The following is a 17437-nucleotide window of genomic DNA, read 5'->3' as shown; positions in this document are numbered from 1 at the left end:
TGACTTGGCAACATTTCAGCCCTTCTCGTCATCCTGCTGAGGCTCCTGAGATGGAGAGAGAAGAGAGAAAACAATTTTAAATAGTAATAGTGATGACAGCACCATAAAAATAATAGTGCATCGTAATCCACGGGAAGCGTTAGGACAGTGCCTGCCACCTAGTAAGCAGCAGCTTGGGGATGTGTGTACGCTAAGTGGTTTGAACAATCCAGGATGGGAGGCAAGTAAATTATCATGCACGTCCTTTAATAGCTTCAGACAAAGTTAGCCTAGAATTTTCTGCAGTGATCCCACATTCTGCGTCTGCACTGTGCAATGTAGCAGCCACAGGTGGCTAGCGTGACTAATGAATGCATCTTTAACATATTTAATTTTAAGTATCAATTTTCAATCGAAAAGACACATGCTGTTCTTGGGTAGCACAGGTTTACAACTAAAAACTAAAAAAAGAGAAATCTAAAGCTCTTTTGAAAAAAAAAATATCATTGACATTCCCTGAGCCCTCCTCTGGGCCAAGGCACTATTTATTAGCTCTGATGAGGCGTCTCGAGAATCATCTCAACAACCCCATCTGACAGGTGGGGAAACTGAGGCTCAGCAAAGCTTGCAGATGACTTGTCCCAGTGAGAACAGTGAGGACTGACTGAGCTAGGATGGGGGCTCGGGTGTCTTTGATTCCAAGACAGTGCCCAGCCCCCTGCCCACCCCACCCCCCCCCCAGCCCAGCCTCCACCCCTCCCACCTCACCTCCGGCCTACCAGGTGCCTGCTACCTTCTCTTGATCTCCTCATTGATAGCGCTCACGATTTTCCGCAGCCTGGCCTCATCCACAAAGCCATCGCCTTTCTGGGCACAGAGGGAAGGAACACCAACGTGAGTGTCCCCCACCTCCAGGGCCCCGGCACCACCCTCCCTCCGCGCCCGAAACCCTTGCTCAGAATCACCTTCTTCGAATGGACCAGTTTCCCTTCGACAAACACTTCAAACTCCCCCGAAGCCTGGGCGCCTACGTCCTCCTCCTGGGGAGGGAATGTTAGGGGTGGGGGGAGGCTGAGAGCTCCCCCCAGGCCCCTCGGGGGTCTCAGCACCCTGGCTGCCCCCCCACGCCCCAGGCAAACTCACAAAGACTAGACGGTTTGGGAATTGCTGGTCCAGACTCTTTCTCAGCAGAATGTACTGTGGGGAGGAGATGAGATCATGCGGTCCCGGGATCGCAGGGTCACGGGGTCGCCGGACTTGGGAGGGCAGGGGGGGGAGGGACAGGAACTCCTTCCAGACCTCATGTCCTACACGCCTCCCACCTGCAAAGCCAGAACTACTCACCCGAAGGCCATAGCTTCAGAGGCCGCTGGAAGCCGAGGGCAGGAGGAGGGAGGCAGAGAGAGACAGAGGGAAGACACGGCATCAGTATCCCCCAGGCCCAGAGGGACCCCGTGAACCCCCGAGTCAGCTCACGTTCCTCCGGCTCAGAACCCTCCCATAGCGCCATCTCACTCAGGGCAAATCCCCACAGTCCTCACCATGGCCCACAGCCCCCGAAGGACCTGCCCCCATCACCTCGCGGCCCCATCTCCTCCCCATCTCCTCCTGGACCAGTCTGCTCCAGCCACAGGGACCTCCTAGCTCTTCTTCCAACACTCCGGGCATGGCTTGCCTCAGGGCCTTTGCACTGGCTATTCCCACTGCAGAAGGCTCTGTCCTTGGTATCTCCGTGGCTCCTCCTCTCCCCTCCTTCAGGTCTTTGCTTGGATATCACCTTCTCAGCGAGGCCTTCCTGACTCCCCCAGCTGAAACTGTGACCCACCCCCCTAAGCTGCCTTGTGTCCACAGCACTGGTCATCTTCTAAGATAGCCAATTTACTATGTGTGCCGTGTGTTGTTCATTCCTGCCCCTGCACATCAGAATGTCAGCACCGCAAGGACGAGGATCTCTGTCTCCTTCACTGCTGGGTCCCTGAAGCCAAGAACAGGGCCTGGCACATAGTAGGTGCTTAATGAGAGTTGTTGAATGAATGAAATAAGGAATCTGTGGAGCCAGAGAAACAGATAGAAAGGAGGAGATGGGGGCCGGCCCAGTGGCGCAGTGGTTAAGTGTACACATTCTGCTTCTCGGTGGCCCGGTGTTCGCCGGTTTGGATCCCAGGTGCAGACATGGCACCGCTTGGCAAAAGCCATGCTGTGGTAGGCATCCCACATATAAAGTAGAAGAAGATGGGCACAGATATTAACTCAGGGCCGGTCTTCCTCAGCAAAAAGAGGAGGATTGGCAGTAGTTAGCTCAGGGCTAATCTTCCTCCAAAAAAAAAAGAAAGAAAGAAAGGAGGAAATGGGCAGAGAAGGGGCGGAGGATGGGGAAACAGAGACAGGAGAAGGAGAAAGAGACATGCACAGCAAGAGGAAAGGAAAAGAGACAGTGGGTTGGGGAGACAGACAGAGAATGGGAGAGATGGCCTGGACAGAGAGAAGAGGGAAAAAGTGAGACGAGGAGAGGTGAGGGGCAGCGGACCTTCTAGAACAGGCAAGAGGCACAGGGTTGGGGGCAGACAAAGGTCCCTCCCTGGGCACCTTCAGCCTTAGGTCTCAGGGAAGTCAAGGAAGGTCATGTGTTGCTGTTGTCCTTGACACAGAGAGAGACCCAGCTGGGCTCACAAATGAGAACAGAGGCCAGCCTCCTCTGACCTTTGCACTTGCTGGCCCCTCCCCCTTGCTGCCTTGATCCCCTCCCCCACCCCAGCTCTTCCCTTCGCAGCCTCCTCCCCCTCATGACAAGTATGGCAGCTCCAGCGCCACCTCCTGAGAAAGGCGGCCCCTGACCACCCAGTCCGAAGCTCCCCCACCCCGTCCTCCCTCAGGGGGCTCCGTCCTAGCGTCCCTACGGAGGAACGCAAGTGGCTCCTGAATGAATGAATGAATGAATGAATGAGAGTGAAGGGATGAAGCTGAGAGCAGGAATTAGAACCCAGAGCTCTCTAGTCCCAAAGAGAATGATGGGTGGAGCCACGATTCCAACCTGGGTATCAAGACTCCCTCCGCTCACCTGCCCTAGACCCCAGCACGTACTCGGTCCAGCCCTGTCCCCAGGGGGAGAAAGGCGGTGGGGTGGGGATGGCCCCTCACCAGTAGATCACTCGAATCGTGATCTTGTTGTCCGCTTGGAAGTTCTCACTGGTGGAGGCGAAGGTGTTGGTAGGAATTGGTGTGGCCGTCGGGAGGGTCCCCAGGATGGGCACGATAGGTCCAGAATTGGGATCTGTCCACTTGGTGGTGGATGGGTCTGAGCTCGGGGTGGGCCCCAGCAAATCAGTGGCCGATGGAGGGGGCGCAGGAAGGGGCTCCTGGGTGGGCCGGAATCCATTGGCGACTGATGGGACATGCTTCACACTCGGCGTTGTGGGCGCAGGGTCTTTATCGGGCGACAAAGTGGGCCCTGGAGCAGGTTCTGGAGGCGGATCCACAGGTAGGGCGGAGTTCGCGGCAGCGACCGAGGATGAGGTTGGGGTTGGGGTTGGGATCCGGACCAGGGTCGGGGGCCAGACCGGAGTCGGGGTCCGGCTGAGGGTCGAGGCCCGAACCGGAGTCGGGGGCCGGACCGGGGTCGAGGTCCCGACCGGAGTCGCGGGCCGGACCGGGGTCGAGGCCCGGACCGGAGTCGGAGTCCGAGACGGAGTCGAGGCCCGGACGGGAGTTGGGGTCTGAGACAGGGTCAAGGTCCCGACGGGAGTCAAGGTCCGAACTGGGATCGAGGTCCTGACCGGAGTCGAAGCCCGGACCGAGACGGAGGTCCGGGCCAGGGAGGGGGCTTGGGCCCGCGCCTGGTTGTTCATGGGCGCCGGGGGCCCCGGGTGACCCGGGTTGGGATCCCGCCCCGCCCTCCTCGCTTGGGCAGGGGGAGCCTCACCCGCGCCAGGGTTCTAGGACGGGGGGCGACCACAAGGGGGCACTGTTACACCGTGTTCCACTCGCGCGCGGGTTCTATCACTCAGGCCCGGGGATGGAGCGGCACCCCCAGATGTCGCCCGAGGATCCCCATGCCATGACCAGGGTAAGGAACACACAGACTGCCCCCGTGGTCCCCTCGCTGCCCTTCACATTCATGCGTTCAGCATCTGGTTATCGACTGCCTGCTGCGGGCACCGCCCTGTGCTGGGTGATGCTGGGGACAGAGCCCTGATCAGGAAAGCCCTGGTCCCATCCTCAGGCTCCCTGTCCAGTGGGGGAGACATACCCATCACCAAACAAGACAGCCCAGGGTGGTCGGGGCTCGGGGAGCAGGCGGGGACGGGCACAGGGGTCAGAGAGATGGTGAGGGGTGCACAGGGACCTGTGAAATCCCAGAAGAGGTGGTAGAATCAGTCTGGGGAAATCAGAGAGGGCTTCCTAGAGGAGGGGACAACCGAGAGATCTGGAGAAAAATAATAATAACAATAACAGAATTTATATAGTGCCAAACGCTTACACACATGCCCACAGCCAGTCAGTGGCAGAGCCAGGATTCAAACGGAAGCTGTCAGGCTCCGGGGTCCTGGCACTAAACCGCTCTGCCAACAGCCCTATTGCACTGTGAGTTCCTCCACGGTGGGGACTCGTCATCTTCACCGCTGAGGCCCCAGCTCCTAGAACAAGGCCTGGCACACAGCAGGTGCTCAATAAATCTTTCTCTTTTTGCTTTGAAATAGTTTAATACTCGCAAGGAGTTGGAAAAACGGTACAGAGATTCTTGTGTAACGTTCACGCAGCTTTCCCCAATAATATCTTATGCAACCACCGTACATTGTCAAAACACGGAGCCTGACATTGGTCCAATGCTATTAGGTCAGGTACAGACCCTAGTTGGATTCATGGAAGGGTTTTGAGCAGAAGGGCGGCATGACCCGCTGTACTGCCCTTCCTGTGTTAAACCCCAGGCCTGGGTCTCAAAAGCCGGGAAGATCAGAAAAGACACCGAATTTTCTGTGGGATGCTAGACAGGTCTCTACTCCTGTCTGGGCTTGAGTTTGCCCCTCTGTGGAACAGGCTTTGAAATGGGTTTTCCTCTCATGGCATAAAATTGAGAACTAACATTTACTGAGCGTCTGTTATTTGCCAGCCTCTGTTATAAAATGCTTTGCACCAGGGCCAGCCCTGTGGCAGAGTGGTTAAGTTCACACGCTCTGCTTCAGCGGCCGAGGGTTTCGCCAGTTCAAATCCTGGGCACAGACATAGCACTGCTCATCAAGCCACACTGAGGCGGCGTCCCACAGGCCACAACTAGAAGGACCCACAACTATGTACCAGGGGACTTTGGGAGAATAAGGAAAAATAAAATCTTAGGGAAAAAAATGCTTTGCACTTACCTTACTTAATACTCACAACTTTCTGAAGCAGATTCTATTATGATTCTCCTTTTACAGATAAGGAAATTAAGATGCAGAGAGGTGAAGTGGCTTGTTTGAATGGGTGACAGAATCAAGATCTGAATCCAGGCAGTCCAATTTCTGTGCCTTTGCAGGCTTTTTATTTTATTTATTTTTTGAGTGATCCTTGAGGTTACTTTATTTAGTATTGCCATTGTGCTAAACACAATAAGTTTGGGCTTGCAAGATTTAAAGATCTGCTGAAAGAGAAAAAAAAAATCACAAGTTTCCTCTTGGTGTGGAATGCCTTCCCCCTTGGTCCTTAGGGCTCTGCTTCCTTTCATCTGGAAAGTGAGGGATTCAGGCCACGATAACTTTCCTTCCCTGTGAGTTCTGATAACCTGAGACGGTCTTCCTTGCCCCAGCCGCTGCCACCTTAGGCTGAGCCTGCCGCCATCCGAGAGGCAAAGCATGAAACAAGGGCCTGCATTTTAAAGGGTCTGCTGACTTGGGTGAGGGCCTCTTCCCTCTGATGGTAAATCAGAGAACTTCGGTTGTCACTCTGAGAATCCAGCCAGCTCTGCTCCCATAATGACTAATGGGTGTGAATGGTGGTGGTGCCAAGATTCTGTCACAGGTGAGGCAGCCTTTACACCAGGAAGTACCTCAAAGGGGGGAATCCATGGGATTCAACTGCCTGCCTTCGGTTTTTAGGCAGCGACTGATCAAAAAAATAGGATGAGTGTAGCACGTCTTTCCATCTCTGCTTTTAAACTGAGTTCTGCTCTCTCAGCAGGTTGCACAACTGGTTCAAGGCAGCAAAGACTCTTAGCCTCCGAGTATCAAGAGTTGTCTTAGAAGGAAAAATGGGCTGGTGTTGATGTATTTACTTTCCATTTAAATATTATTTTGTAATGGGCTTTTGTTTCCATGTCCACATAGTCTTTAAAGGTAGAGTCATTCCTCATGACACGGAAATTCAATACAGTGAAACTTGAAAGAAGAATTTATAGGTATAGATATTTATTCAATATATGGCTTAAAGAGAAGAAAGAATAAACATGCATTTAGACTCTCTTTCATAGTTACATAATTACCTTTATCCATGCTTCTTGATTTTTCATGTGTATTTCAATTACTGTCTGAGGTCACTCGCTTTCAGCCTGAAGAACTTCCTTTAGTATTTCTTATAAGGCAAGTCTGCTAGCAACAGTCTTTCAGTTTTCGCTTATCTGAGAATATCCCTATTTTGCTTTCATTTTTGAAAGATAGCTTTACTAGATATAGGATTTTTTTTTTTTTTGAGGAAGATTAGCCCTGAGCTAACAACTGCCACCAATCCTCCTTTTTTTTTGCTGAGGAAGATTGGCCCTGAGTTAACATCCATGCCCATCTTCCTCTACTTTTTATATGTGGGACGCCTGCCACAGCACGGCTTGATAAGCAGTGCGTAGGTCTGCACCTGGGATCCGAACTGGCAAACCCCAGGTGGGCCACCAAAGCGGAACGTGCAAATTTAACCGCTGTGCCACCAGGCCAGTCCCTGGATATAGGATTTTTGATTGACAGTTTTTCTCCTTTGAGCAATTTGAATGTGTTAGCCCGCTGCCTTCTGGCTTCCGTTTCTTCAGTGAGTAGTCAGCTGTTGATCTCACTGGGCTCCCGCGTAAGTGCTAAGTTGTTTTTTTCTTGCTGCTTTCAAGATTTTCTCACTGTCTTTGGCATCCAGCCTTTTTACTATGATGTGTCTGTTTGTGGATATTCTTGCGTGTTTCCTACTAACAGTTCATTAAGCTTCCTGGATGTGTAGAGATTCATGTTTTTCAATAAATTTGGGATTTAAGCCATTATTTCTTTGAATATTTTTTTTCTCCTCTCTGTCTCTCTCCTCTCTTCTCCTTCTGGCACTCCCATTACATGTATATTAGTGTTCTTAATGATGCCCCACATTTCTCTGAGGCTGTGTTGATTTTTCTTCATTTTTTTTCCCTCTCTGGTTCAGATTGCATAATCTCTACCAATCTACCTTCAAGTTTGCTGACGCTTTCTTCTGCCAGTCCAAATCTACTGTCGAGCCTCTCCAGAGAATTTTTCATCTCAGATGTTGTACTTTGCAACTCCAGAATTTCCATTTCTTTTTTTTTTATTTATTATCTCTTTATCAATATTGTCTGGTGCAACATTGTTATTATACTTTCCTTTACTTCTTGTTTAGTGACTGGCTAGATTATTTTAGTGATGTCTATTTCTCTCCTCCTCCCTGCATCGCAGAGCCCCAGGGGATGCAGCCTGAGGTATGTCCACAGTCCCCTGGATGACCCCAGGCTATCGGCAGGTTCTCTGTCTCAGCAGTTAAGTTCCACTAATCGCCCAGTAATTCCTCTGTTGTTTCCAACAGCATCCTGGGGCATACATTTCTTCAGAGGCTGAAAAAATTAGGGATCCTTTGAAGGGTTAGTTCCCAAGGTCAGTTTGAGATTTGTTCTGACCCCAGGAGGGCTCTTCTCAGCTGTCTCTTTCTCTTCCTCTCTGGCAAACGAGCCCACCTAGAGTTTCACTCACATCTCCAATGAATCTATCAATCTCCTTCCAATGGCCTCTTACCGCCACCTCCAGTTTTTGAGGGCACTTTTAGGCTCGAACCTCTCCATGCTCTGTCGCAAATAGTTCATTTGAGGAGAGATTTGGAGCTGTCCGTTCTACAGCCTGTTTCTCCCCAAAATCTCTGAGCCATGGCTCTGATACTGGGGGTGAGGACCATGGTGTTCTTCTCTGAGTGACCCCACTTCAGGAGCTGAGCCCTCAGTGGGGTGGGCAGCAGCCCCAGGTCTCGTCAGCTCGCCCTCTTAGTGTGGAAGCTGTGCTCCAGGAGCAAGGGGAGGGCAGTCAGGGCCCCAGTATCCTCAGCAGCACCACAGCCAAGGTAGAGGCCCCCAGTGGGGGCCGGGCGGAAGAAGGGAGCCCTCACCTCTTAGCTGTGCTCACCCAGAACTTAGCCTCGGCAACAGGTAGCAGAAGGCAGGATAAGAAAGGCTATGAAGGTAGCCTTCAACTGGGAACTGGGGCGGGGTGGGGGGTAGGGAGGGAACCCTATGTTCTCAGTTTACCAGTTAGGAACGGAGTTTCTGTTTTGCTGAGCTGGGAGGAGGCAGGGAAGAAGCAGGTGTTGGTTCAAATGTCACTGATTCTCACCGTTCTTACCAAATTTTAGTAGATTATCATGAATAAACGTTTATTAATTTGCTATGTGCCCTTAGGCCCATTCCCAAAGACTTCAAATGGTTGGTTTGTTGCTCTGTTCTGTTTTCATAATCTTCACCAGTTTTGCTGGCAAGTGGGTCTGCAAGCCTCCTCGAGCCGTCATGCCAGACGTGGAACTCCATACGGTCCCTCTTTAAAAAACACAAATGGTAGCACCCTCTGCATTCTTTTGCACCTTGTTCTTTTTTGTTGGACCAAATATCTAGATGATCTCAGATTAGTACGTACCTATCTGCCTCATTATTTTAACAGCTGAATAATATTCTATTTATAAATGGCCCATAAGGAATGCAACCAGTGCCCTCTCATCACACCTTCTAGTTGTGTACACCTTTTGCGATTACAAACAATGCCGCCATACAGACACCTTTGTGCCCACGTGGAAGCTTACGCGTAGGGCAAAGTCCTGGAAATGTAACTATCGGACTTAAGGGGATGCGCACTTTTCATTTTAGAAGTTGTATGAAATTACTCTTTACATGTTTTATTTTGTGTAATACCTTATAAACTTCAGGGTACTGGAGGCAGCCAACATCGTTGCACTGTGTTTTTTAGAAACAGAGCAGCACAACGCAGGGCCACAAAGATCCCGTGAGCTCTTCAGCAGGGAGGCATGATACAAGAGCAGTCCAGCCCAGCTCCCACGCACACCTACTCTGCGCCCCAACTTCCTCTTCTGTAAAATGGACCCTTTCTGCTTTCCCTGACGGGTGCTGCTGGCTGGCCTGCCCCCTGCAGTACTCATGTCTGGAGACAAACCCCGATCTTTGCAAGAAGGAGGGAGACTCCTTCATTCAGATATTCCATGTGATTCGGCAGGCCGACCTTACTTCCTGCCACACACGAGACAAATGAGCAAGCCTGGCCAATCAGAATAAGCCACACCGCCTGGCCAGGGGCTCAGGCACAGCCATGTGACAAGCCAGGGCCAATGAAAGCCTGTTTATGCACAAGTCATCCCAGAGCCAACGAGAGATCCGGAAGGCACCCAGCCCCTGGATCCAGCCCTGCGGAAGCTACTATCACAGGGTTTTTCATTTTTATGAACTAATAAATCCTTTTTCTTGTTTGAGCCACTTTGAGTTGTTTCTGACCCCCGCAAGAGTGCTATCTATTTTTCTGCTCAGGAGACAAAATCTCTCCCCTCAGCCCCAACACCAAAAACAAAGCACTCAACCTGATGAGTCAAAGCTGATCAAAATAAGAGCCTTTATAAACGCCTCTGGAGAGACGGGGAGAGAGAAAAACAGGATATAAATAACCGTTATGTACAACTTTCGGGGAAAATTCTCCCAGCCACCCCTTCCCGCTTCAACTGCAAAGTGTCTGAGGCAGAGATCGGGCACCACCAAGTTAATCCAAAAAGATCCGGGTTCTGTCTCCAGGAGCTGATGGAGAAGGGCAGCTCAGGCCTAGAAACGAAACGGGTGGAGGCATTAGAAACGGCTGCCCCTCCGCCTCCTCGCCCTCTCCCAAGTGCGCGGAAACCGGTGGAGACGCTCCATCCGTCATCCAAAGAGAAGATGGCAAGGAACTCAAAATGACAGCAAAAGGGATGCCAAATAGAACGGTCAGAAGTGAAAAGGGGGCTTAAGGGCCTTCCAGAGTCTGCACCCTACTCATTTTACAGATATCATAAAAGAGAGCTGCAGGAAAAGCGCGGGCTGCCTCTGCCCAGTGTGAGCAGGGGGGTAGAAGCGGGTATCTACCTCCCGAGCATAGACGGAAGGAGCAGATATGACGTAGATCGCACGAGAGTCTCCATCCTCAGGGCGATTCCAATCTGCGGACGGGCTGCGGGAGGAAAAGAGTAAGATCCAGGCTCTTGACATTCTCAGATCTGGTTTTCCCCACCCACCATGGAAGGGACCCCAAAGCCAAAGAGGGGAACTGGGGAAGGACCGAATCAGGAAAGGGCTGGAGCTGGGGTAAGAGGAAGGGCCCAATCAGGAAGGCCCATCAAGGAATCAGGTCTTTGGCATTGCTCTTTGGAGACTGACGCAAGCAGCCAAGAGGGACGAGGCAGACGTCTGCGGCCCAGCCCTCACCTGGGGCCGTCCCCGGAACCCTCCTGCGTCCTCAGGTTGTTGAGCGCGTCAGGGAGCGCGTGGACCGACGGCTCCGGGGTCCCCGCCAGCAAGCGAGACCCAGTATCCCGGCCAGGGCCACGGCGTCGCACGTGGACCAGCAAGAGCACAGCGCCGGCCAAGCCCGCGGCCCCCAGCAGTCCCAAAGCCGGCGGCCAAAGGAAGCGCTGCGGACCCCCGGGCCTCGGGCCGGGCGGGGCCGCGGGCAGCGCGCCTGCGCCGTGGGGCGCGCCGTCGGGGCGCACGGGGACCTCGCAGCGCGCGCCCATGTAGCCGGGCGCGCAGGCGCAGACGAGGCCGGAGAAGTGGGCGTAGCAGCGGCCGCCGTGGGCGCAGGGGCGCGCGGCGCACGGGTCGGCGCGCTCGCGGCAGTCGCGGCCGCCGAAGCCCAGCGCGCAGGAGCAGCGGCGCGCGCCGCCGCCCTCCAGGCACGTGCCGCCGTTGGCGCAGGCGCGGCCGGCGCAGTCGTCCAGGTCGTGCTCGCAGCGCGGCCCCGCGAAGCCGGCGCGGCAGCGGCAGCGCAGGGCGTGGCCCAGGTCCAGGCAGAGCCCGCCTGCGGGGAGCGGGCGTCAGGGCGCGGCTCTGTCTCCGCCCCTTTCTCCGGGTCCCCGCTCTCTCCGTATAACTCCAGGGCCGGCCCCTGGAGGCGACCCGCCTCCTTTCCTCCGGGTGATGTCCTGATTGACTCGGCCTCGCCTCCCTGGCTCTCTGCGTCTCTCTTTTTGTCTGGGCGTCAACCAGACTGAAATGGACGCCCCTTCCCATTTGCCTTCCTCCGTTCCTCCCATTCTTGTCACCTTTTCTCTTCCCGAGCTCACCCTTCAGGGCTCTCCGCAGATGTCCCCTCCTCCAGGAAGCCCTCTCTGACTCTTCCTCCATCCCAGCCCTGTGCTCCCCCCACCACAGCCCTGTCCGCTCTCAGCTCTGGGGACGACTCTGTCTTCCCCTCCGGGTTGGTACCCCCAGGAGGGCAGGGCCCAGAGCTGTCCTGGTCACTGCGGGGTCCCTGGTACCACTGAGACCACAGTGAACACTCACTGAGTGTTTTGCAGACGATCAGTATTATTATAATAGGAACGCGCAGAGCCCTTTCCATTCATGATCTAGTTTACTCTTGGTAACACTTAGATCAGGTGTCACCACTGCTCAGAGCCCTCCTGTGGCTCCATCTCAGGATGAAACCAAAATCCTCCCCGTGGCCCATGAAGTCCCACAGGATCCGTCCCTGTCACCCCCCTGACCTCTCCCTGCTCTCCCTTCACTCACTCTGCTCCAGCCACAGTGACTTCCCTGTGATCCTCAACACACCAGGCACCTTCCTACCTCAGGGCCTTTGCACTTGCTAGTCCCTCTGCCTGGAACAATCTTCCCCCAGATCCCCACATGGCTCCCTCCCTGTCGACCTTCAGCAAGGTCCTCCCTAACCGCTTCAGCTAAAATGTCAACCTACCACCCCACACCCACTCCCCATCCCCCTTCTGGCTTTATTTTTCTTCTCAGTTTAGGTCACCATCTAACCTCCGATATAATTTACTTATTTATCTTGTTTCTTGTCTGTCTGCCCCATCAGCTCTACGAGGGCAGAGGGGTTTGCCTATTTCGTTCCCTGCTCTATCCCCAGTGCCTAGAACAGGGCCTGGCACACAGTAGGTGCTCAATAAATATTTATGAGACAGGAATATCACCTTGCCCGTTTTCCAGAAGAACAGACAGGCTGGGCAGAGGGGGAGGACCACGTCCCCAGGCCACTGCCCGAGAGGACCCCCCCTCCATCCCCCCGCACTATCTGGGCCGTGCCCTGCTCTTGCGCCCTGGCCGGCCAGGGACACCCCCCCCCCCGCCTCCCTCGCGTCCGCCCTCCCCGCCTCACCGTTCCGGCACGGCTGCAGGCTGCAGCGGTCCACTCTCTTCTCGCAGTTGGAGCCCTGGAACCCGGGCGGGCAGTGGCAGATGTAGGCGGAGTCGGGGTCTGCGCCGCCCACACACAAGCCGCCATTGAAGCAAGGTCCGTCCGCGCACGTCACCCCGCTCACCTCGCACCGCAGCCCGTAGAAGCCACGGGGACAGGCGCACTCGAAGGACCCCGGGGTCTCCTGGGCAGGGGCGAGAGGACTTCGGACCCGGGTGCTTTCCTTGGAGCAAAGTCCCATCCCCCTCCTCGGTCCTGCCCCTCCAGCCCCACCGAGGAGCGCCCTGGGGACCCAGGGAGATCCGTCCCCACCTCCACACCTTGACCTGCCTGCTCTGCCCTCCCCGCTTCTCTCCGCGTCGCCGAGTCCTACTTGGAGGTCCCAGCTCGAAGCCCACCCTCTCCGTGCAGCCTTCTCTTGATGTCCCCTTCTCAGGCCCGCCCCCTAACCTGAGCCCTGAGTGTCTCTCACTGTCCCCTGGTGGCAGCGTCCAGGGGACGCACTCTGGGCGCTGCCTCATCCCAGTGAACACCAGGCCACTCGAGTGGTCTACCTTCTCCCATCACCACCCCTCAGTCCAATCGGACCTCAGAAGCCTCAGCCCTGGGCTCATCTCCAGGAAGCCTTCTCTAATGCCCCCTCCGTCCCAGATTCCCAACCCACCTGGCCCCACCGCCCCCTACCTTGGGCCCTGAGTTGTTCTCTAGCCCTCCGGGAGGGGGCGCACTTTGTGGCCCCACAGGACCCCCCCGCCCCCCAATCGTTCCCAAGTCCACACCTTTAGGTGCCACCCGCCGGGGGTGCGCTCCCCAGTCCCACTCCCATCACCTCATCCTACTTCAAGGCTGGACCCCTCCGGGAAGCCCTCCCTGACAGCACCCCAGCATCCCCCAAGCTGTTGTTCCATGGAGCCCCAGACAGGGGGACGGTGGGAATTCCCAGGGCAAAGTGCCGATCAGGATGAGGGGGGAGGCGGTGATACTGACACTGCAGCTGCCCCCGTTGGCACACGGGTTCCCATCACAGGGCCCAGGCCCAGGGACGAGGCATCCAGGGGTGGCAGAGGATGGGCCCCTGGGGCTGAGGCAGCTGCTGGTGGAGACAGGGACGGTGCAGAGGGGCCCAGTCCAGCCCTCCAGGCAGCGACATTCACCGGGCTGCTCACAGAAGCCGTGCTCGGAGCTGCAGCCGGCTCGACAGGCCGCTGGGGGGGAAGGAGAGGCAGAGGCGAATGGATGACGGCCAGGGTCAGGAGGAGGGAGATCACAGAAGTTTCCGAGGGCTTTCCATGCATCACTTTGCTTCCTCCTTGCAACAGACAACCCTCTGGGCTAGAAGGTATTGCCACCCCAGTTTACAAACAGGGAAACTGAGGCTCAGAGAGGCGGGGTGACTTGCCCAGCTAGGAAGTGGCAGAGTGAGCATTTGAACCCAGGGCATTGGGCTCCAGAGTCTTGGAAGGAGAGTGCAGTGGGGCTCGCAGGTCTGAGCTGGAGAGAGGAGAATGAGGGGACTGGGGAGCGACCCCTGACTTTCAGGGGAGATGGATTGGGGCAGATCTTGGGGGGGGGGTGGAATCTGGACAAGCCTGGGACTCCTAGGGGTTTTGATGGGGCTCAGAAACTTGGGGAGGGGTCTGAGGGTACCCAAGGTGGAGGTCGGGGGTCCCAAGCTTTAGAAAGCATTGGGGTCTGGCATGCAATCGCAGGGAGGGAGGCTGAAGGACCCCTGGGGGTGGAAGGGTTGGGGAGGAGTTTCCAGGCTCCTGGGTGGGGGTAGGGAGGGCCCCAGAATTAGAAGCTTTGTTGGTCCTAGCTTCTGGAAAGGGGTGTGGGTCTGGGTTAGGGGAGGAACTGGGGGACACCAGCGTGGGAAACGGGAGTGGAGTTCCTATTTGGGGCGATAAGAGTGCTGGGAAGAGGGAAGGGTGCCCAGGAGGGCTGGAGAGAAATCTCGAGTCCTCAGTTTCCCTGAAAGTGGTAGCTGGGCGGCTGGAGGACTAAAGACCAGGAGCGGGGCTAGGGAGGGACGGGGTCCTCAGTTCCCGGAAGGGAGTACCCGGGCTGTGAGAGGGGCCTGGGGGCCGCGAGCGGAGCGCAGGGGGGTCCCGGGGACGGGGTGGGCGGGACGCGGGACTCACGCGCGGCCTCGCAGTCCTCCTCGGCCGGCGCGCAGGGCCGCAGTCCCGGGCCGCACCGCGAGGGAGCGCTGCGAGGGCGGCAGAGGCGCGCGCACGCGGCGCCGACGGCGGGCGGCTCGCAGCGCGCGCGGTACGAGAAGCGCAGCTCCCAGGCGCCTGCGCGCTGCACGTCCCGGGCCCACGGGCCCCCGGCCGCCAGGCGGCGCCGGCCGGCCACGCGCGCCAGCAGGCTCCAGGCGGGCCCTGCGGGGAGAAAGCGGGGCGCTGGGGGGCTGGCTCGCCCTCCCCCACGCCCCTCCTAGAGAGGCCACAACTCCCCTTTTCGAGCCCTGGGAGGCGGAGGGCGGGGGGGGGGGGGGTCCCGTTGACACGGTGAGAATGGCAGTTACCCCGTTAGCAAGGCTGTAACCCCCCTAATGCGCCCCAGGACCTCTGATCCATCTAGGACCCTGTGACCATCACGATAACACAGTTCTCCCAGAGAAGCCGAAATGTCCCCATATCTTGCCCCAGAATCTTTGTATCTTAAAAGTAGTGATGAGATAGTGCCAAGGGACAATAACAGTTCTCTTGAAGTGAGGTCATAACACCCCCAAATTGTGCCTCTAGATCTTCCTGTATCAGAAAGATGACAGGGACCCCATTGTGGGCCTTACATAGCGCCAAAGTCCCCCGCCCCGCCCCCCAGCCATTAAGGGTCGCCCCATATGCCTCGCTGAAACATCCGCTCAGTATTCTCTCTGGTGAGCCTGCGGCACCCCATAGGGCTCCCTGGGTCCTCTACGGACAAAGTGACAAAGCTTCGCGTGAAAGAACCAGAAGTAGCCTGGGTTCTCAAAGTCAGATGGCGACAGTAGGACTGTGAGATGCTGTAACCAGCTCCAGTGGCTTCAGTTTCAAGGTAGTCAGAGAGCTTCCCCCATGTCACCCGCTATGAGGACCGTGGGCTCCTACATCCAGTCCCAGGACACTTCTCTGCTGACACGCCAAGAGCCCTGGAGCCATCCGCACCCAGCACCGCTCTCCAGGAGCTGGGGTGATATCATGCGTCCAGCAATCCCGTGAATGCCCCGCCCTCCAGACAGCCCCATGTCACCCTCCTGGCCCTCACGTGGGGCCCCAACTCCCGGGAGACCCTGCACTCCCCACCACAGGCCCAAGACTGAAGATACTCACCTCCGATCTGTTCTCCTAACTCTTCTCTCCAGGTTTCGATGATGAGAGAGAAGGTGCCCTGTGGGTGGAGGAAGGGGGAGAGGAAGGTGGGGGAAGACAGGGCTCAGGGCAGGTACTTGATGAAGGCCAGAATTTAGGGGTGATGACCATTCCAAGGACCAGGCAGGCAAGGGACAATTCCCAGAGGGACAGGCCCAGGGAAGGAGAGACTTTCATTATTGAGAACTTACTATGTGGTAAGCACTATACTCGAGATACCTGCTTGAATCCCACAAAAGGGACCCTGTGAGGTGCCATGATAATCCCATTTTACAGATGAGGAAACCGAGGCTGGAAAAGGGAAAGTCACTTGCCCAAAAGGACAAGGGTCTAGAATTCAAATACAAGTCTGTTCGCCTCTGTGCTTCTGGGGTTGTGGGATGGGAGATAGGATTTTGGAGGCGCAAGAGTCATGAATGTGGGCCCCACCTGGAAGATCTGAGAAGGGATAAGGTGAGAGGAGATTGGGGGTCTCCAAGACAGGGTGTGGGAGGGTCCCTAGGTGCAAAGAGATTTCGGGATAAAGATGAGGATCCCAGTGTTTTGGGATCCCCAAGGAAAAGAAGTCGAGTTCTGTGAATTTAGGATTTCCAGGGGTTCTTGGGATTTGGGGTCTGAAGCGTGCAGAGCTAGGAGCAGAAGATTTGGGATCCCTAGAGGACAAGTTGGAGTTAGATTTGGGGTCCCCAATGTGTAGGGTTTGGGGGTCTTGGAAGTTGGAGGGCTCAAGGCGGTCGAGGTTTGGGTAAGGCCTCCCGTACGGGCGGCCCGGGGCCGGGTCTCACCGGCCAGGCGTCCCGGAAGGGCACGCGCATGAGGCCGTCGGGCAGCAGCAGGTCAGGCGCCGGCGCTCCGGGCTGCTCGGTGTAGACGGGTCCGCGCGCGCTCAGCGCCGCGCCCAGGGCGCACGGAGACTCAGCTGCCTCCTCGGAGACTCCTGGCTTCAAACAGACCCTAAAGAAGAGGCGGCAGGGGCCCCGGGAGCCGCAGGGGGACCGCGGGGTCCCCGGGCCTGGGCCCGGCCCGAAGGAGAGGATCTGCAGCTCGAAGACGCCGGCCGGCCTTGCCTGGGGCGCAAAGGGGCACAGGGTTAGTGGGCCGGCGGGACCCAGGCGTCTCGTCCTCCCCGGGCCCCCTCGCCGAGACCCCTGGGTTGCACCCCCTCCCATGCATCCCTTTCCACTCCTGCTCTGACCTGGGGAAGGAAAATAAGCGCCAGAATCACCATCTGGGACAGGAGCTGGGGCATCCGCGGGGAGCCCATGGCCTTTCGGGGTCTTGGGAGCCGCAGCTGCAGGCTCCGGAGCCTTATATCTGAGGGGACGGCTCCGCCCCTTGAGGCAGCCGCCGGCTCCCGGGGACCCTATGGGAGGGGGTCGCAGAGGGAGGGAAGCTGCAATAGGACCCGTGAGACTCTGTGTCGTGGGCACAGGCAGTGTAGCAAGTGGATGATGTTGTGTGTGGTTGTGCGTGTAACTTTGTGTGTGCCTG

General features: G+C 56.4%; 2 protein-coding genes across 2 annotated transcripts; both read right to left on the bottom strand.

Annotated features, from left to right (window-relative positions):
- Window positions 1-746: 746 nt before the first annotated feature.
- SELENOV (selenoprotein V) lies at window positions 747-4531 on the bottom strand. The gene is made up of 5 exons (XM_044759073.2): window positions 3118-4531; window positions 1324-1348; window positions 1123-1176; window positions 945-1019; window positions 747-846 (listed from the first exon to the last, which is right to left on the bottom strand). The coding sequence occupies exons 1-5, from the start codon at window positions 3822-3824 to the stop codon at window positions 769-771; spliced, it is 939 nt and encodes a 312-aa protein (XP_044615008.1). The 5' UTR covers window positions 3825-4531; the 3' UTR covers window positions 747-768.
- A 5481-nt stretch (window positions 4532-10012) lies between these two features.
- Window positions 10013-17437, bottom strand: DLL3 (delta like canonical Notch ligand 3). The gene is made up of 8 exons (XM_044759075.2): window positions 17142-17437; window positions 16732-17013; window positions 15908-15965; window positions 14732-14974; window positions 13578-13795; window positions 12552-12774; window positions 10643-11234; window positions 10013-10388 (listed from the first exon to the last, which is right to left on the bottom strand). The coding sequence occupies exons 1-8, from the start codon at window positions 17208-17210 to the stop codon at window positions 10214-10216; spliced, it is 1860 nt and encodes a 619-aa protein (XP_044615010.2). The 5' UTR covers window positions 17211-17437; the 3' UTR covers window positions 10013-10213.

The sequence above is a fragment of the Equus asinus genome, chromosome 26 (assembly GCF_041296235.1).
Source record: "Equus asinus isolate D_3611 breed Donkey chromosome 26, EquAss-T2T_v2, whole genome shotgun sequence".
In the NCBI taxonomy this organism is placed as follows: domain Eukaryota; kingdom Metazoa; phylum Chordata; class Mammalia; order Perissodactyla; family Equidae; genus Equus; species Equus asinus.
Note: the sequence above shows the minus strand (reverse complement) of the source record. Positions and strands in the feature narration are given on the sequence as shown.